This window comes from Cetorhinus maximus, chromosome 15, assembly GCF_964194155.1.
Source record: "Cetorhinus maximus chromosome 15, sCetMax3.hap1.1, whole genome shotgun sequence".
Classification (NCBI taxonomy): Eukaryota; Metazoa; Chordata; class Chondrichthyes; order Lamniformes; family Cetorhinidae; genus Cetorhinus; species Cetorhinus maximus.
The window spans coordinates 42,078-63,298 of NC_135893.1; the positions used below are offsets into that span (position 1 = coordinate 42,078).

At 42.4% G+C, this 21,221-nt stretch overlaps 1 protein-coding gene across 1 annotated transcript in view; it reads left to right on the top strand.

Annotated features, from left to right (window-relative positions):
* The window catches only part of ubxn10 (UBX domain protein 10), a 38,138-nt gene extending 17,662 nt beyond the window's left edge, over positions 1-20,476 (top strand). The window contains exon 2 of the mRNA XM_078559221.1: positions 19,363-20,476. Within this exon, the coding sequence (XP_078415347.1) occupies positions 19,378-20,190 (813 nt within the window). The 5' untranslated portion in view covers positions 19,363-19,377 and the 3' untranslated portion in view covers positions 20,191-20,476. The remainder of the gene's footprint in view (positions 1-19,362) is intronic.
* The last annotated feature ends 745 nt before the right edge of the window (positions 20,477-21,221 follow it).

Sequence of the window (21,221 nt, forward strand, 5' to 3'; positions counted from 1 at the left end):
GGCAACACACCACCCTGGAGTCACATTTGCAGCCTCAGAAACACCTGTCTGTACCCCTCACTGTTGAGTCTCCTATCACTATTGCACTTCCTCTCTTTCTCCTCCAGCCTTGTACAGCTGGGTCCTGACTGCACTCCACAGAGGAACCGTCACTCTCAGCGTTTTCCAACACAGAAAAACTGTTCTTGAGTGAGATGCACTCTGGGGCTTTCCTGACTGCCTGCTTGCCGCCCTTCTTCTGACTGGTGGTCACCCATTCCCAATCTGACTGTACCCCCTTAAGCTGCGGGGTGACCATGTCTAAAAACGTGCTATCCATGTAACTCAGCCTCGCAGATACACTGCTGTGCCTCCAGCTGACACTGCAGCAGATCAAACTGGTGGCACTTCCTGCATATGTAGTCATCCAGACTGCGAAGAGCATCTAAGACTCCCCACATACTTCAGGCCGTGCAACACACGGGACTGAGTTCCCCTGCCATACCTTTCGATAAAATGTTCTTACCCTAAATTTAAGCCAAGTTTTTTTAAAAAAGAAGCTAGAACTCTTACCTTTCCTTAATGTAGCTTTAAAGTGGAGAAAAACAACTTACCCGCTACCTAGCAATCAGCTCTCTACTTTGCGCTGATGACACTTTCATTAGCTTTTTCGAATTCTGGCGAGGTTCCTGTTGGAGTTAGCTACTGCCCTGACTAGCTCTATATGGACTTCAACCCTCAGGCTTTTATTGAGAAGCTCTGCCAGCGCTGTTCACCCCCAGGTTCGCACTGCTCCACCTCTGCTGATGCTCCGACTGACTCTATCTGGACCTCGATCCTCAGGCTTTTATCAAGCAGTTCTGCTGGCGCTGTTTGCCCCAAGGTTCACTCTGCTCCGACAGGCTCTGTCTGGACCTTGATGGGCCTGTATGAAAACATCTTTTATTGGCCACTGAAAAGTGGCGCAAATGAGGACTTTCGCTAAAACTACAACTCCTATCCACCTCTCTGTTTTATCAACTTGAGGTGGGATGGAAGGCAGGCAGCAGAAAGGTCATCAAATAGTAAAACTAAGATTTTAAAATGAAATAATGCATGCTGCAATACATTTACAGCATTAAGCAAGAGGCACTCAATCACTGGTGACACAAAAGAATGTTTAATAAGTGTTTCCAGGATTCAGGCTGTTGTGTTTGCCATTTAGAACAATGGAGCAGAATGAATAAATAGCTCAGGTTTGTGTCAATATGCAACTTGGATTTGTAAACAGTATGAAATGAGTAAATATTTGTACAGAAAGAACCAATCAAGCAGAAGTGTGATGAATGGTGTCTCTGAAACTAGTAGTAAAGACAACATTTCAGCTGGGGGCTATTTTTAATAAATATGTGCTGATCAACCAAGCAAGGTAAATGGATTCATATGTTTTTCATTCAATGTCAGTCATTGCTGAAACAATATTCTATGAGCTATACTCTTTCAAATCTGTAGTGCTTGATTAGTAACATTTCTTGAGGTTCTCTCATTAGCTATCAGGAGAAGAAAAGAGAGCATTTTGTTGATTCCTTTTCCTTTTCCTTTTTTTGGTGCAATTCAATTTGGAGGCTTGGAGGAGGAAAATGCCACCATAATTCTTTATAGGGCTGATTCATATGGCACAAGCTACAGTTTGCCAAATATAGTGAGGAAATGTAATATGTTGTAAAGTTGAAATAAATATTTGGGACGACATTAATAAAGCACATTATAAAATAGTCTTAAGGACGTTGGAGACATTTTGAACTGTGTTCAGACCTCACTGTCATTCATTCCAGGAACAATGATGATTGCAGGCAATCAAGTTCAAGCTATTGGAAAATAAACACTCACTGTTGAACTTTTTATTTAGAGAAAATAATTTTTTGGCAGGTTACACGACTAAGTTCTAAATATAGAGAGGCATGGGAAATACAATCAAATATTTGTTATCGATGGTAAACAGTCAGGCTTGAATAATGGAGATAAAGGGTATTCAGAAATTTTGTTCATCTTCATGTGACAAAAAAATTGTAAAACTTGCACTCAAGGTTAAATGAGTGGAATAGAATTCTTGCTGGGGTAGGGTGTACATGATCTGTAGAAGGAGTGGAATTATTGCATGCAACCATTTTGTAATGAAAAATTACAGAACAAGCAAAGACAATCTGTCATCCTCCAACATAATTGCAATGTAAAAGCAAAATACGTGAATGTTGGAAACCTGAAATAAAAACAGGAAATGCTGAAAATATTCAGCTGGTATGCAGCATCTGTGGCAAGAGAAACAATTATTGTTTCAGACTGATGATCTACCTAATGTATTCTGAGTATTTCCAGGATTTTTTGTTTTTACTTGTAATGCATATTGGATCACAGGTGAGATTATGGCACATTCCTCCCTTTCAGATATTTAGAAAATTCAGAAAACGTAGAAAAATTTACAGTAGATAAGAAGGCCACCCTGCTCATCATGTCTGCACCAACTGAAAAAAAACCACCCAACCTAATCCCATTCTCCAGTACTTGATCTATATCTGGAGATTTCAGGACTTCGGATGCACATCCAGACATCTTTTAAATGAGTTGAGGGCTTCTGCCTCTATTACCCTTTCAGGCAGTGAGTTCCAGACCTCTACCACCCTCCTGCTGAAAAATGTTTTCCTCATCTCCCCTCTAAAACTTCTACCAATCACTTTAAATCTATGCCCTCTAGTCACTGACCACTCTGCTAGGGGAAACACTCTGCTAGGGCCCTATCCAGGCCCCTCACAACCTTGTACAGCTCAATCAAATCTCCCCTCAGACTCCTATGTTCCAAGCTTAATGATGCAATTTTTCCAGTCCTAGCAACATCCTCGTAAATCTCCTCTGTACCCTCTCCAGTGCAATTACATCCTTCCTTTAATGAGGTAACCAGAACTGCACACACTACTCAAGTTGTGGCCTAACTAGTGTTTTGTATCGTTCCAGCAAAACCTCCTTGCCCTTATATTCTATGCCTCAGCCAATGAAGGAAAATATTCCACATGCCTTCTTAATTGTTTTGCTTATTTCAGGACTTGCAGCCCAAGGTCCCTCACTTCCTCTACACCTTTCTGCATCCTCCCATTTATTGTGTATTCAATAGCCTTGTTTTACCTTCCCAAATGCAAAACTCACACTTCTCTAGGCTGAATTCCATTTGCCACTTTTCTGCCCACCTGACCAGTCCATTAATATCTTCCTGCAGCCCAAGGAGAAGCAACGGAAGTATTAAACTAATACTTTGTATCTGTCTTTACAAAGGAAGAAGATGCTACCTAGGCCAAGGTGAGAGAGGAGGTAACTGGTACAGTGAAGGAATTTGTAATTGAGAAGGAGGGGGTATTAGAAAGGTTATCTTTGCTTAAAATTGATAAGGTTCCAGGACTGGATGAGATGCATCCGAGGATACTGAGGGAGGTGAGAGTGGAAATTTCAGAGGCACTAGTGATAATCTTCCAGTCTTCCTTAGACACGGGGGTGGTGCTGGAGGACTGGAGAATTGCAAATGTTACACCTATGTTCAAAAAGGGGTGCAAGGATAATGCCAGCAACTACAGACCAGTCAGTTTCACTTCAGTAGTAAGGAAACTTCTGGGCCAGAATTTTTTTGTCAGGCAGGCGCGTGCCCGACCTGAACGTGCGTAAAATGATGCATGATGACATCAGGTGAGTGCATTGACATCATCACGCAATCGCACGATATTTCGGTCTGCGGGCGCGCACAGGAGATGGCAGCACGCCCGCCGACAATTAAAAGGCCTATTAAGGTCATTAAAGTAATAATTAAGTTCAATTTTTCACTGCCTATCCAACCTTAAAGTCGGCGGGCAGGTGAAAAGGCCAAGCGGCCTTTGGATTTTTTAGGAAACCTCATCCACAGACAGGATGAGGTTTCCAACAGCAAATAAAAATGTTTAAATTTCATTCATATCATGCCTTTGCTAATGTGACAGAGTCACATGAGGGGGACATGTTTTTTAACATTTCAAAATTCTTCATTTTTAATTTTTTAAATCTTCAGCTCCTTGAGATAGCTCTGTGCCTCAGGGAGCTTTCATTGTGTGCACCTGCGCATATGCGCGAACTTCCCCGCTCGCCCTCATCCCGCCCCCACAAAGGCAGCACTGCAGCACGCATTTCACGCTGGGCAGGCCTTAATTGGCCTGCCAGCACAAAACGATGGTCACGGGCGGTGGTTGGCTTCCTGACTGCTCCAACTTGCCCCTGCCGAGCCCGCCCAACGAGGGAAAAATTCTGACCTGGAAACTATAGTTCTGGACAAAATCAATAGTCACTTAGACAGGTGCCAGATAATTAAGGAAAGCCAGCATGGATTCATTTAACTAACTTGCTGGAGGTTTTTGAGGATGTAACAGAGAAGGTTGATCAGAGCAATGCTGATGATGTGCTGTATATGGATTTTCAAAAGGCATTTGATACAGTGCCACACAATAGACTTGTGAGCAAAATTCTAGCTCGTGGAATAAAAGGGAAAGTAGGCACCTGGATAAGAAATTGGCTGAGTGACAGGAAACAGAGAGTAATGATTAGGATTGGAGGAAGGTCTGTAGTGGAGTTCCCCAGAAGTCAGTGTTGGGACCCTTGCTCTTCTTGATATGTATTAATGATCTTGACTGTGGTGTGCAGGGCATGATTTCAAAATTTGCGGATGATATGAAGATTGGAAACACTGTCAACATTGTTTATTACATTGTTCAGTGTAGTCTATAGATCACCAAATAGCAAGAAGGATGTAGAAGAACAAATCTGCAGGGGAATTACAGACAGATGCAAGTATTATAGAGTTATTATTATTATAATGGGGGACTTTAATTAAGGGTGGAGAGAGGCAAAAGTTCCTAGATTGTGTTCAGGAGAATTTTTCACAGCAGTATGTGTCCAATTGACCTGGTTCTTGGAAATGAGGTGGGCCGAGTTGATGAAGTGTCAAAGGGGGAACATTTAGGAGGCAGCGATCATTGTATTGTACGTTTTAGGGTGATGATAGAAAAGGACGATAGGCATCCAGAGTAAGAATAATTAGCTGGAAAAGAGCCAACTTTGATGGGGCAAGACGTAGCTGGGTAGAACGAAAGATTGGCAGGAAAAACTATAGCTGAACAATGGGCCGTCTTCAAAAAAGAATTAGTTTGGGCACAACCAAGGTACATTCCATAGAAAGGGAAATGTAGGGCAAACATAACCAGAGCTCCGTGGATGAAAAAGGAGATTGAAATTAAGATAAAGAAGAAAAAGTGCACTTATGACAGATGTCAGGTAGAAAATACAATTGAGAACCAGGAGGAATATAGAAGGTTCGGCGGAGACGTGAAAAAGCATATTAGAGAAGCGAAGAGGGATTATGACAAAAGACTGGCAGCCAGCATAAAGGGGAATCCCAAAGTCTTCTATAGACATATAAATAGCAAAAGGGTGATAAAAGGAGTAGGGCCAATTAGGGACCTAAAAGGGAATCTACACATGAACAAAGGGGCCATGTCTGAGGTATTAAATGAATACTTTGCTTCCGTCTTTACCAAGGAGTTAGATGCTACCCAGGCCATGGTGATAAATGAGGAAACTCTGTCACTGGAAGGGTTCAAAATTGATGAGGAGGAAGTGTTGAATAGATTGTTGGTATTTAAAATTGACAAGGCACTGGGACCGGATGAGATGCATCCAAGGATGTTGAAGGAAGTGAGAGTAGAAATTGGAGGGGCACTGGCCATAATCTTTCAGTCTTCCCTAGACTCAGGGGAAGTGCCAGAGGGCTGGAGAGTTGCAAACATTATGCCCTTGTTCAAAAAAGGTTGTAAAGATAAGCCCAGCAATTACAGACCAGTCAGTATAACTTCAGTGGTGGGCAGGATTCTAGAAACAATTATTTGGGATAGAATTAGTAGTGACATGGAAAAATGCAGGTTGATAAGGAAGAGCCAGCATTGATTTATAAAGGGGAAATCATGTTTAACTAACTTGCTGGAGTTTTTTGAAGAGGTAACAGAAAAGGTCGATGAGGGTAATGCTGTTGATGTGGTGTACATGGACTTTCTAAAGGCATTTGACACAGTGCCACACAACAGACTTGTGAGAAAGGTTATTGCTCATGGGGTAAAAGGGACAGTAGCAACGTGGATACAAAATTGGCTGAAAAATAGGAAGCAGAGAGTAATGGTCAATGGATATTTTTCGGGCTGGAGGAAGGTTTGTAGTGGAGTTCCCCAGGGGTCAGTATTGGGACCCTTGCTTTTCCTGATATATATTAATGATCTAGATCTTGGTGTGCAGGGGACAATTTCAAAGTTTGCGGATGATACAAAGCTTGGGAGTGTTGTAAACTGTGAGGAGGATGGTGTGGAACTTCAAGAGGACATAGACAAGTTGGTGGAGTGGGTAGATAGGTGGCAGATGGAGTTCAATGTGGAGAAGTGTGAGGTGATGCATTTTGGTCCGAAGAACATGGACAGAAAATATAAAATAAGGGTAAAATTTTGAAGGGGTGCAGGACCAGAAAGATTTGGGTGTATATGTGCATAGATCATTGAAGGTGGCAGGACAGGTGGAGAGAGTAATTAATAAAGCATATTGTATCCTGGGCTTTATTAATAGGGGCATAGAGTACAAGAGCAGGAAGGTTATGCTGAATTTATATAAGACCTCAGCCTGAGTATTGTGTATAGTTCTGGATGCCACATTATAGGAAGGATGTGAACACATTGGAGAGAGTGCAGAAGCAGTTTACAAGAATGGTTCCAGGGATGAGAAACTTCAGCTATGAGGATAGATGGGAGGTGAGGTGATGGTGTAGTGGTATTGTCGCTGGGTTAGTGACCCAGATCCAGATAATCCGTGGGGGACTTGGGTTCAAATCCTGCCACGGCAGATGGTAGAATTTGAATTAAAAGTCTAATGATAACCCTGAAACCATTGTTGATTGTCCTAAAAAGGAAACCTGTCGTCCTTATCTGGCCTACACATGACTCCAAAACCCCCACAGCAATGTGGTTAACTCTGAAATGGTCTAGCAAGACACTCAGTTGTAACAAACCGCTACAAAGTCACAAAAAAAAGGAATGAAACCGGATGGACCACCTGGCATCGACTGGAAAAAGTGGCAATCTCAGCAAAGTCCTCCTTACTAACATCTGGGCTAGAATTGGGAGAGCTGTCTCACAGACTAGTGAAACAACAGCCCAATAGTCATCCTCATGGAATCATACCTTACAGATAATGCCCCAGACACCACCATCACCTGTCCCACTGGCAGGACAGACCCGGCAGAGGTGGTGACACAGTAGTACACAGTCAGGAGGGAGTTGTCCTGGGAGTCCTCAACATCGACTCTGGACCCCATGAAGTTTCATCGCATCAGGTCAAACATGGGCAAGGAAACCTCCTGCTGATTACCACATACCGCCCTTCCTCAGCTGATGAATCAGTGCCCCTCCATGTTGAACATCACTTGGAGGAAGCACTGAAGGTGGCAAGGACACAGAATGTACTCTCTTCAATGACCAAGCTGGCCGTGTCCTAAAGGACATAGCTGCTAGACTGGGCAGGTGGTGAGGGAACCAACAAGAGGGAAAAACATACTTGACCTCATCCTAACCAACCTACAAATGCATCCCTCCATGAGGAGGAGTGACCACCACACAGTCGTTGTGGAGACGAAGTCACACCTTCATGTTGAGGATACCCTGCATCGATTTGGGATAGATTTCGAACAGAAATCGGGCATCCATGAGGCGCTGCAGGCCATCAGCAGCAGCAGAATTGTACTTGAACACAATCCGTAACCTCATGGCCCACTCTACCATTACCATCAAGTCAGGGAATCAATCCTGGCTCAATGAAGAGTGCAAGAGGGCATGCCAGGAGCAGCACCAAGGATACCTGAAAATGAGGTGTCAGCCTGGTGAAGTTATAACACAGGACTACTTGCATACCAAACAGCATAAGCAGCAAGTGATAGACAGGGCTAAGCGATCCCACAACCAATGGATCAGATCTAAGCTCTACGGTCCTGCCACATCCAGTCGTAAATGGTGGTGGACAATTAAACAGCTCACTGGAGGAGGAGGCTCCACAAACATCCCCATCCTCAATCCTGAAGGAGCCCAGCACATCAGTGCAAAAGCATTTGCTACAATCTTCAGCCAGAAGTGCCGACTGGATGATCCATCTCGGCCTCCTCCGGAGGTCCCCAGCATCACAGATGGCAGCCTTCACTCCACGTGATATCAAGAAATGGCTGAAGGCACTGGATACTGCAAAGACTATGGGCCCTGACAATATTCTGGCAATAGTAGTGAAGACTTGTGCTCCAGAACTTGCCACACCACTAGCCAAGCTGTTCCAGTACAGCACAACACTGGCATCTACCCGGCAATGTGGAAAATTGCCCAGGTATGTCCTGTACACAAAAAGCAGGACAAATCGAACCCGACCAATTACTGCCCAATCAGTCTACTCTCGATCATCAGCCAAGTAATGAAAGGAGTCATCAACAGTGCTATTAAGTGGCACTTGCTTAGCATTAACCTGCTCACTGACATCCAGTTTGGGTTCCGCCAGGGGCACTCAGCTCCTGACCTCATGACAGCCTTGGTTCAAACATGGACAAAAGAGCTGAACACCAGAGGTGAAGTGAGAGTAACTGCCCTTGACATCAAGACAGCATTTGACAGAGTGTGGCATCAAGGAGCCCTGGCAAAACTCTCCACTGGTTGGAGACATACCTAGCACAAAGGAAGATGGTTGTGGTTGTTGAAGGCCAGTCATCTCAGCTCCAGGACATCACTGCAGGAGTTCCTCAAGGTAGTGTCCTCGGCCCAACCATCTTCAGCTGCTTCATCAATGACGTTCCTTCCAACATAAGGTCAGAAGTGGGGATGTTTGCTGATGATTGCACAATGTTCAGCACCATTCTTGACTCCTCAGATACTGAAGCAATCCATGTCCAAATGCAGCAAGACCTGGACAACATCTAGGCTTGGGCTGACAAGTGGCAAGTAACATTCACACCACACAATTGTCAGGCAATGACCATTTCCAACAAGAGAGAATCCAACCATCGCCCCTTGACATTCAATTGCATTACCATTCAATTGAATCCCCCACTATTAACATCCTGTGGGGGGTTACCATTGACCAGAAACTGAACTGGACTAGTCATATAAATACTGTGGCTACAAGAGCAGGTCAGAGGCTCGGAATAGTGTGACGAGTAACCCATCTCCTGACTCCCCAAAGCCTGTCCACTATCTACAAGGCACAAGTCAGGAGTGTGATGGAATACTCCCCACTTGCCTGGATGAGTGCAGCTCCCACAACACTCAAGAATCTTGACACCACCCAGGACAAAGCAGTCCATTTGATTGGCATCAAATCCACAAACATTCATTTCCTCCACTACCAAAACACAGTAGCAGCAGTGTGTAACATCTGCAAGATGCACTGCAGGAATTCACCAAGGCTCCTTTGACAGCACCTTCCAAACCCACAACCACTACCATTTAGAAAGACAAGGGCAGCAGATAGATGGGAACACCACCACCTTGAAGTTCCCCCCAAGTCACTCACCATCCTGACTTGGAAATATATCACCGTTCCTTCACTGTCGCTGGGTCAAAATCCTGGAACTCCCTCCCTAACCGCACTGTGGGTGTACCTACACCACATGGACTGCAGCGGTTCAAGAAGGCAGCTCACCGCCACCTTCTCAAGGGCAACTAGGGATGGGCAATAAATGCTGGCCCAGCCAGCGAAGCCCACGTCCCATGAATGAATAAAAAATAAGGTTGGAGAGATTGGGACTGTTCTCCTTGGAGAGAAGAAGGCTAAGAGGAGACTTGATAGAGATGTTCAAAATCATGAGGCGGTTGGACAGAGTAATAGGGAGAAGCTTTTCCCGCTCGTAAAAGGATTAAGAACGAGAGGGCACAGATTTAAAGTGACTTGCAAAAGAAGCAAATGTGACACGAGAAAAAACTTTTTCACACAACGAATGGTTCAGGTCTACAATGCACTGCCTAGAAGTGTGGTGGAGGCAGGTGCAATCGAGGCATTGAAAAGGGCATAAAATGATTATTTGGTTAGAAACAATGTGCAGGGGTACGGGGAAAAGACAGGGCATTGGCACTAGGTCATAATGCTCATTTGGAGAACCGGTGCCAACATGATGGGCTGAATGGCCTCCTGTACTGTTAAAATTCTGTGATTCTGTGATGAGGATAGTCTTGAACTTTAAAAGGACATAGACATACGGCAAAATTTTTACCTCAACAGGCAGACGCGGACCTGACCCGCTCAAGCGGAAAATGACGCGAGTTGATGTGGGGCGATCGTCCCAATGTCAACGCGCAGTCGCGCGATATTTCGGCAGGCGCGCACTGGAGTCAGCAGCATGCCCGCCGACAATTAAAAAGCCTATTAAGGCCTTTAAAGGATCAATTAAAATGGAAATTTTCGCTGCCCATTCAACCGAATGATTGGCGCACAGGCAAAAAGGCCAAGCAGCCTTTGCATTTTTTTAGAAACCTCATCCACAGACGGGATGAGATTTCCAACATCAAACAAAAATGAAATAAATTTTTTCAGATTTCACTTATAACATGTCCCTACTCATGAGGAGACATGTTTTATAACATTTTTCGAATCATTATTATTTTTTTTAAAAATTCTTCATCTGCCAGAGGCAGCTCTGTGCTTCTAGGAGATTCTCAAGCGCGCATTTACGCGTATGCACAAATTTTGTGTTCGCCCCGCTCCTCCCCCCCTCCCCCCCCCATCAGCCCACATGGGCAGCGCTGAGCGCTGCTGCTCACGTATCAAGCTGGGCAGGCCTCAATTGGCCCACCAGCGTGAAATCACCTTCCGGCCTCGATCACGGATAGCGATCGGCTTCCTGACCTCCCCTGCCCAGCCCGCCCGACAAGGGCTAAATTCTGCCCATATTGGTGGATTGGGCAAACAAATGGCAAATGAGGTTCAATGCAGAGAAGTGTGAGGTGATTCATTTTGGCGGGAAGAATATGGTGAGACAGTATAAAATAAAGGAAGAAACTCTAACGGAGGTGCAGGAACAAAGGGACCTTGGTGTATATGTACATAACTCATTGAAGGTGACAGGGCATGTTGAGAAGGCAATTAATAAAGCATATGGTATCCTAGGTTTTATTAATAGGGGCATTGAGTACAAAACTAAGGAGGTCATGTTAAACTTGTATAAGATACTAATTAGGCTTCATCTGGAGTGCTGCATCCAGTTCTGGGCACCATACTTGAGGAAGGATATGAAGGCATTGGAGAGAGTACATAGAAGATTTGCAAGAATGATTCCTGGGATAAACAACTGTAACTATGTGGATAGATTGGAGAGGTTGGGTTAGAGTTCCCTTCCTGAGAGGGTGATGGAGGCAGGTTTGATCAAGGTATTCAAAAGGGAATTGGATTGTTATCTGAAAAGAAAGATTGTGCAAGGTTACAGGAATAAGGCAGGGGAGTGGGATTAGGTAGAATGCTCTTTCAGTGAACCAGTGCAGACTCGATGGGCCGAATGGCTTCCTTTTGCACTGTAAAGATTCTGTGATATACCAAAAAAGCAGGGGACCTAGTATTGAACCCTGTGGAATGCCAATGGAACCCCACTGGAAACAGCCTTCCAGTCACAAAAACACCCATCAACAATTACCCTTTGTTTCCTGTCACTGAGCCAATTTTGTATCAAGATTGCGACATTCCCCTGGACCCCATGGGCTTTTATCTTTTATTTTTTTAGCCAGTCAGCCATATGGGACCTTGCCAAAAGCCTTGTTAAAATCCATGTAGACCACATCAACTGCACAAGTGCCATTCGGCTCCTGACCTCATTACAGTCTTGGTCCATACATGGACAAAAGAGTTGAATTCAGACGGTGAGGTGAGAGTGACTGCCCTTGACATCAAGACAGCATCTGACCAAGTGTGGCATCAAGGAGCCCTAGCAAAACTGGCATCAATGGGAATCTGGTGGAAAACTCTCCACTGGTTGGAGTCATACCTAGCACAAAGGTTGTTGTTCATCTCAGTCCCAGGACATCACTGCAGGAGTTCCTGAGTAGTGTCCTAGGCCCAACCATCTTCAGCTGCTTCACTAATGACCTTTCCTCCATCCTAATGTCAGAAGTGGGGATGTTTGCTGATGATTGCACAATGTTCAGCACCATTCAAGGCTCAGATACTGAAGCAGTCTGTGCCCATACGCAGCAAGATACGACCAACATTCAGGTTTGGACTAATTAAGTGGCAAGTAACATTTACACCACACAAGTGCCAGGCAATGACCAACAAGAAAGAATTCAACCAGCACCCCTTGACATTCAATGGCATTACCACCACTGAATCCCCTACTATCAACATCCTGGGGTTTACCATTGATCAGAAAATGAACTGGACCAGGAATATAAATATTGTAGCTGCAAGAGCAGGTCAGAAGCTGTGAATCCTGTGGGGAGTGACTCATCTCCTGACTCCCCAAAGCCTGCTCACCATCTACAATGCACAAGTCAGAACTGTGATGGAATACTCTCAATTTGCCTAGATGAATACAGCTCCAACAACACTCAAGAAGTTTGACACCATTCAGGACAAAGCAGCCCACTTTATTGGCACCCCATTCACCACCTTCAACATTCACTTTTTCCACCACCAACGCACAGTAGCAGCAGTGTGTACCATCTACAAGACGCACTGCTGTAACTCACCAAGGCTCCTTCAATAGCAAACTTGTGAACTCTACCACGTAGAAGGATAAGGAGAGCAGATGTGTGGGAACATCACCACCTGCAAACTCCCCTCTAAGCCACTCGTCATCCTAACTTGGAAATATATCGCCGTTCCTTCACTGTCACTGGGTCAAAATCCCGGAATTCCCTCTCTAATAGAACTGTGAGTGCACCTACACCACATGGGCTGCAGCGGTTCTAGAAGACAGCTCATTGCCACCTTCTCGAGGGAATTTAGAGGTAGGCCATAAAATGCCTAGTCAGCGATGCCCACATCCCGTGAAAGAATAAAAAGTATTCTCCTCGTTATTGTCTCAAAAAATTCAATCAAGTTTGACACAATCTTTAACAAATCCACACTGACTGTTCTTGATTAATCCGTGCCTTTCTAAGTGACTACAAGACTGATTCATTGTATGAAGTAAACACTAATGGAAAGTGAATTATCCAGCATCAGTTTGCAGCTCATTGAACTCCATAAAGGACTTTGATTCTGGCCTCTGGAACACATGTGAAACAATATTTCTTTTCTCTGTGGTCTCTGTACTGTAAATCTTTCTTTATCCTTCCCTTTACTATCTGAATATAAGGGTGCCATTGTGAACCCTTTTCCATGTTTTGAGTGTGTGCAAATAAACTAACCCTTTGAGTCCATCCTATCTCGAGTTTTCTGTGGGATTATTAATAGAAAATTGGATCACACAAAAACCGTGGTTTTCCTGTCTCTCAGAATTGATGCCAATAATTTGCCCACTACTGAGGTTAGACTGACTGGCCTATAATTATTCTGACTATCTGTGTTTGCTCCAGTTTTAAACAAAGGTATGATGTTAGCAGTCCTCCAACCCTACGAAACCACCCCTGCATCCAATGAGGATTAGAAACTGATGGTCAGAGCAGCCGCTATTTCCTCCCTGGCTTCTTTTAATAGCCTGGAGTACATTTCATCCTGACTTGGTGACTTACCCACTTTCAAGGATGCTACTCCTCTTAATACTTCCTCTCTCCCTATGTTTACCACCTCCAATATTCCACACTCCTCTCCCTTAATGACAATGTCTGCATTATTGCCCTCATTTGTGAAGACAAAGGCAAAGCATTCATTAAGATCCTTACCTACATCTTCCACCTCTACACAAAGGTTACCTTATAGGCCTTTTACGGGCCCTATTCTTTCCTTAGTTATCCTCTTAATGTTGTTACAGACAGGTGGGGGTCGAGGGGGGGGCGGGGGGGTTGTGGTTAGGGGAGGTGTGTGGTTAATTTAAACAGCACTAGTTTCTCCTCTCACCACCCATCCGGAAACAGAAAGGTGTTTTGATTTTATTCTCTCTTTATTAGTGGTGGCGTATTTCCCAACCCCTTGGTTTTTGTGTGATCCAATTTTATATTAATAATCCCACTGAAAACGCAAGATAGGATGAACTCAAAAGGTTAGTTTATTTACATACACTCAAAACATGGAAGAAGGTTCACAACGGCCCCTCATATTCAGATAATAAAAAGAGGGATAAAGAAAAGAAAGATTTACAGTACAGTACTGAGAAAATAAATATTGTTTCACATGTGTTCCAGAGGCCAGAATCAAAGTCCTTTATGGAGTTAAAAACAAAAAACTGCGGATGCTGGAAATCCAAAACAAAAACAGAAATACCTTGGAAAAATTCAGCAGGTCTGGCAGCATCGGCGGAGAAGAGCAAAGTTGACGTTTCAAGTCCCCATGACCCTTCAACAGAACTAAGTAGAAATAGGAAAGGGGTGAAAAATTATTCCCTTTGAAGTTGGGCTGTGCAGTCTGCATGTGGTCATTAGTAGCTCCTCAGAGATAACAAGGTGTGAATTTCCCTGACACTGCAACATGGCTTCTATTGTTCAGGAGTCACAGACAGACACAGTTTTAGCCATTTTAAAGGACTTCATTCAGTTTCAAAATTTTAGAAATGACAATGAGCATATCTATATGCATTTTATAAAAATATGCAGTGTGAGGTCTTAGTCCCTCATAAAACATCTTTGGGTTCTCCTTGATCTTACGTGACAATATTCTTTCATGCCCGCTCTTTGTTTTTTGTATTTTCTTTTAGATTTTACCCCTGCACTTTCTATACTCCTCTTTGCTTTCTGTAGTATTGAGTTCCCAGTATCTGACACAGCTTTCCTTTTCTGCCTTATCTTACCCTATATGCTCCTTGATATCCAGGAGGCTCTAGATTTGGCCATCCCACTCATTCTTTGTGGGAATGTTTCCTCTGAACTCCTTGAATCTCCCTTTGATTGCCTCCCACCTCTCTAACACTGATTTACCTTCAAATAGCTGTTTGCAGTCCACTTCTGCTAAACTACAACCCTGTTTAGTAAAATTGGCCTTACCCTAATTTATAATTTTAACTCCTGTCCTATCTTTGTTCTTTTCCAGAATTATGTTAAAACTAACTGAATTATGATCACTACCACCAAAATACTCCCCCACTACCAATCTTTCCGGCCCTCTCTCATTGGATTTGCTACATACTGGCAAAAAAGTCCTCCTGAATGCGATGCAATAATTCTATTCCTTCCATTCCTTTCAAACTAAAACTATTCCAGTTAATATTAGGGTTGTTAAAATCCCCTACTACTACTGTGCTATTGATTTTGCATTTCTGAGAGATTCACCCACATATTTTCTCTTCTATCTCCTTCTGGCAGTTTGGGGTCTATAGTACATCCCTAGCAGTGTGTCTGTCCCTTTTTTGTTCCTTAGCTTAATCCATATGACCTCAATTGATGATCCTTCTAAAATATCATCCCTCTGCACAGCTGCAATTTTTTCTTTGACCAAAATTGCCACCCCCTCCACTTTCATCCCCCTCTCTATCTCATCTGAAAACCCTGTATTTAGGAATGTTGAGCTGACATTCCTGTCCCTCTTCAAGCCATGTTTCTGCCATATCTACATCCACCTTTGTCTTTGCTATTGTTTAACCAATTTTTGTTTTTATGACATTTGTTTATTATAACCAATTTCTCACAAAAAGAATTTTATTTAAAAATAATTTTTCAGTTTTGTAATTTACTTATTTTCTTTGTTTACTGACTGGTGGAAAGAAACATTTCAACCAGTCCAGTCTTCATCTTGACCAGTATTCACTTTTAATGCACCACCTTATTCTTAGCATTTTTCAATGGGATGGTTAATCATTATTGTCCAAGTACTCTTTTTCCTCTTTCACTGAAATTTTTATTGTTGGGGCTTGCACGTACATGCTGACTGCTGGCTTATCAGATGTGCTTTATATATCAGATGAGTTCAGCTCAGAGGCTTGACAGAAGGCCAAGATTTTGTATTTGTTTTTGTTACAGCTAATTAACAATAATGCTTTATCGTGGGACACCAAGAATATTTAACACAAGCAAATTAGTCAACATCTGCAAAGAAGAAAATCAAGTTCACTTTTTGGGTGTAATCCTTTATCAGAAATGAAATATATTAACTCTTCCCACCCAGTACTGTCAGTATCTTAGTTTGAAACCTCTGTTTTAGACAGATAACTAACCAGTGTAGCATGTCATTGTGAAAAAGCAAAAGTATTTTAATATTGTGCCTGTTAAGGTCACCCTGAGCACAATATAGTAGTATTGTTTCATTGCCTATTTATATATGTTATAAAAATTTATAGCAAACCAAGTCAGACAGTGTCTTCATCCTGTCCTTAGCTACATAAGAGTTCTGAACAGGATCCAGTCATTTACAATTGTGATTATTTTCCATAGCAATATTATTCTTTTAGGGCATGAGTATGAAACCTAAACCAGGCCATGTATAATTGTTTCCAAGCCCCTAGGTATTGTAAGTTTTTGGGGATGCTTAACCTCCAAATCTACTTAATATTAATTTATTCTTTTAAGACTTTGACTATTCGGGCAAAGGGGGGACAATCTAGTGATGTAACTCAGGAAACATTTATTAAGCAACAAAAATAATACATAGCAAAGCCTATGCAGTGACTTTACTGGCTTAACGCAGTTCTTGCTTCCCAATTCAGCCTAGGGCGCGAAGAAACTCATGGTGTTCTCACTTTCTCTGTCTCTCAAGTTGTGTAGTCTTCTGAGCTTCTGCTCCCAGCTGGAAAGCAGTCTTCAGTTCAATCTTCAAATTTGGCATACCTGATAGTTCAAAGCTGGTGCTTTTTGACTCTTTCCAAACTACGATCCGGTGTTTGCTTATTTGAGATAAGAGAATATGGTGTATAGCACTACTGATTAATATTTAGACGTAACCCAAATGTTTAATTGATGTCTCGTGTCTTGTAAAATTCTTGTCTGCCTGTACTTTGTGCAAGTTATTTAAAATATAGTAAAGGAGTACAGAGTGGTGCATAGTCTTACAAAAATTACAAACTTACAGAGGCTATATAAAGCCTACCTAAATACATATAAAAATCAGTGCCTAGAGATGACAGGTATGTTAAACCTCAGGTGACAAGACACAGATACAAGATATAAAATAATACTTTACAGACAAAGAATACAAGTCACAAAAGCTATATAGTTACGAAAACTGATGACAGAACTGTCATAGGGGGTTACGTATTTACAATAGTACAAGTTAAAAAGACTAAGCTAGTTCTGACTAATTGTATAGAATCTTGCAGTTGTTTTACTTTACACAATTTTAACAGGGGCCTAGTCATGTGACATACTAGTGTCCTGTACTGACAAGTTTTGTACTCAGCAAAATATCATGTTGAGTTAATTGATTAATATATTTCCATTACTTGACCGTTACAATAGGCATACTACAAACTACTTATTAAACCTAAGTTTTTCTCAAGTACGACTGCAAAGGCTTCTTCAGACCTACTGAACTGTAACTAACACCCTACAACGTCATACACGTTAAATAATAATCTAACAGATACTTCCCTTTTTTATTGAGGTGGAGTGGAGTGTGGGTTGTCCCTGTTTACTGTTAGAGTATCACCTTGCCTCAGTTAGGATCATTGTTTAACCTTGGAAGGTTGTACACTTGAGTACACTGGCTGACATTCAAATGCAATAACAACTTGCATTTATGCAACACCTTTAAAGTAGCAAAACACCCTAAGGCATTTCACAGGAGCATTGTCAAAATTTGACATAGAGCCATATAAGGAAGATTTAGGGTGGATGAATGGGGTAGATTTTTATGAGTGTCTTAAAAGAGAAAAGAGGAGTGGAGAAGTGGAGGAGCTGAGGAAGGGAATTCAAGATCTTAGGTCCTTGACAGCTGAAGGCACAGCCATCAATGGGTGGAATGATAAAAACTGGGAACGTGCAGGAGGCCAGAATTAGGGGGTGCAGTTATCTGAAAGGGTTGTAGAGCTGGGGAAGTTTACAAAGATAGGGAAGGGTCATGGAGGGATTTGAAAACAAGAATGAAAATATTAAAATTGAAGCATTGCTGAACTGGGAACCAATGTTGGTTAGCTAGTGAGGGATGATGGATGAACAAAATTTGGTGTGAGTTAGGATATGGAAAGCAGAGTTTTGGATGAGCATAGATGATCATCAGAGTTTATGGAGGGTGGAAATAGGTGTCTGACCAGAAATGCACTGGAACAGTCAAGAAATAACAGAGGCAAGGATGAGGGTCTCAACAGTGGTTGAGCTGAGGCAGAGTTGGAATCACGCAATGTTATGGAGGTGGAAATAGGCAGTCTTTTGGTGATGGCGCAGATATGTGGTTGGAGGCTCATTGCTAGATCAAGCATGACACCAAGGTTGCAACCAGTTCAGCCTCAATACTGAGGGAGTGTCTTGTAGTTAAAAATGCCATTCTTCAAATTTGACATTAAAGCTTCATTTAAACCATTTTCAGAACATTTATGGGCTTTGCTTAAATAACAATAGTCATTATTCTAAACATAATTACATTTGAGTGAAGTGCTTTGCAATGATAGAATGGTACAGCGCAGATGGAGACCTTTCAGCTCATCAAATCTATGCCTCTATTTATAAAGCTTAAAATTCTATTTGCTTTGTTAACCTGCTTCCACCTTCAAAGATTTTAGCACAAACACTCGAACTGGTCAGCAGAGGTAGTCTGACAGGACTGTTACGCTGGCTTCTGTGTCTAATTTAAAATTTGTTAATTGGCCATTGACTGAAATGTCCACATTCCAAAATGAGAAACCAAGATCACTGACCTCACCCAAGAAACATGACTGTGTGTCATCCAGGCTTGCAGTCTTGACCATGTGGATGATCTTTGAGCCTCCTGTGTACTTCAGAGTATTTGTCCTGCACAGTTTGCCAGTGTTCAGTCCTGTTGCACTGAAAGCGTTGGGCTGAAATTGCAGTACACTGATCTCGCCTGTGGGGGCTCTTCGCTCCACAGCATCGCCATGCTTGCTCTGCTGGCTGGCTTGGCTGTTGCTTTTCGCATCCCTTTAAAATTGTACCACTTAGGATGTAATATCTCTCCCTATTTTTCCTACAAAAATGTTTCATTTCATATTTAGTTGGTTTGAATTTTATCTACATGTTCATTTGAATATGATAAAGTACTGAATAGTTGTAAGTACCATACTTAATCCATTCTTGCATTTTTTTACAGTTACAAAAGGATGAAATGGCAGCTGCAGAACCAACTAGTCGGCCATCCTCAGGATCCAAAAGCATTTCTTCTTTTGAACTTCCTGTACATCCCATTGTAGAGCCCAACACAAGCACCATGAATATTCCAAGGCCTAAATCTGCAAAAGGTCGTAGTCGTCCCAACTCTGCTTATATTCACAGTCCAGAGACTTGTTCATATTCCATTCCAGTTCCATCTGCTTTTAGTAACCCAGGCAACAGTCCTCCATCTTCACCTTCTATGTTACATCCACCCACCAGGATCACTCGAGTGACTAATGAGAATGTTCCAGAACTTCTCCATCAAATTCCATCTCGGCCATCCTCATCCTTAAATAGGTACAGAGTTCTACCATCCATTGGAAGGAGAGAATCCAGTGATGGTGGGATAAGGACTATAGCACAACAAACCAATAAACTTAATCTGCAAACTGACCTTCAACAAAAATTCAAATCAAGCAAGCAGCAGAAGCCGCCATTCTCTAAATCCAGCGCTGCAACCTTAAAAATACAATTGTCCCAGAGTCAAGCAGCCACTTTACCCGATGAACCATCAGAATCCGAGCCAAGATTGCAACTTGCTGTGAGGTACCCGTCAGGCCAGAGATTTGAACGCTGCTTCAGGCCTTCAGACACACTACAAACAATCCTGTCAGTGGCTGAATGGAAGAGTAATGCCAACTATGCTAACTCTGTGGTTGAAACCATGGATGTGCCTAGGAGAAGCTTTAGTGACCTGTCAAAGACACTGGAGGAATGTGGAATTCAAAATAAATCAGTTCTTTGTATCCTACAAGATGATGATTAGTACTTAATGCATGTTAGCAAGTCATCCTTTTTCTCTATTGTGAAGCGAAAAAGGATGTCAAAAATATATTCCACTGCACATTTTTGTCAAAATTCCAGTTTAATTACTAAAGATTCCAGAGCAGGAGCCCAAGCTAAATGATTTAAATGGTCTTTTCTTATATTCTAAAGAAAAGGATAGTTAAGAGTTACATAACACACAGGATTATAACCTGAATCTTTCCTAATAACTTGTGTTTAGGTGCAATGGGTGCAAAATAATTATACGCTCATTGAGAGAGTGAAGCAATCCCAAATAAAAGAAAAACTCATAGATAATTTACAACCCCAAATGCTGAATATGAATTTAATGGAGAGCTTTAGAGTAGCCCCTTGATTCCTCCAAAGTTAAATAAAACTGTCTAACTCAGCCTTATAAATATATATTTAACACATATTCAATTATTCAGAATCGACAGCTTTTTTGGGTAAAAAATTCATAACCTTCTGAGAAAAGAATTCCTCCTCATCTCTTTCTTGAACAGGCAACCCCTTATTCAGAAACTTTGCCCCCATTCCACTTGATTGGAAGAATCTCCTCAGCATCTCCCCTGTCAAGACCTCTCAGAATCTTATGTTTCAATAAGATCACCTCTTCAAAACTCCAATGAGTACAGGTTGAACCTGCTCAAACTTGCCTCATAAGACACTCCCTTTTTCTAAAATGTATGTATTCATGGGATGGGGCATCACTTGGTAGGACAGTATTTACTGCCCATTCCTTGAGGACTGAGTGCTTGCTAGGCCATTTCAGAGGGCATTTAAGAGTTAGCCACACTCCTGTGGGTCTGAAGTCACATGTAGGCCAGACCAGGTAAGGACAGCAGATTTCCTTCCCTAAAGGGCATTAGTGAACCAGATGGACTTTTTAAACAGCAGATTTTCTTTACTGAATTCAAATTTCACTATCTGCCATGATGGGATTTGAACCTGGATCCCCAGAGCATTACTCTGGGTCTTTGAATTACTAGTCCAGTGACAATACTACTACAC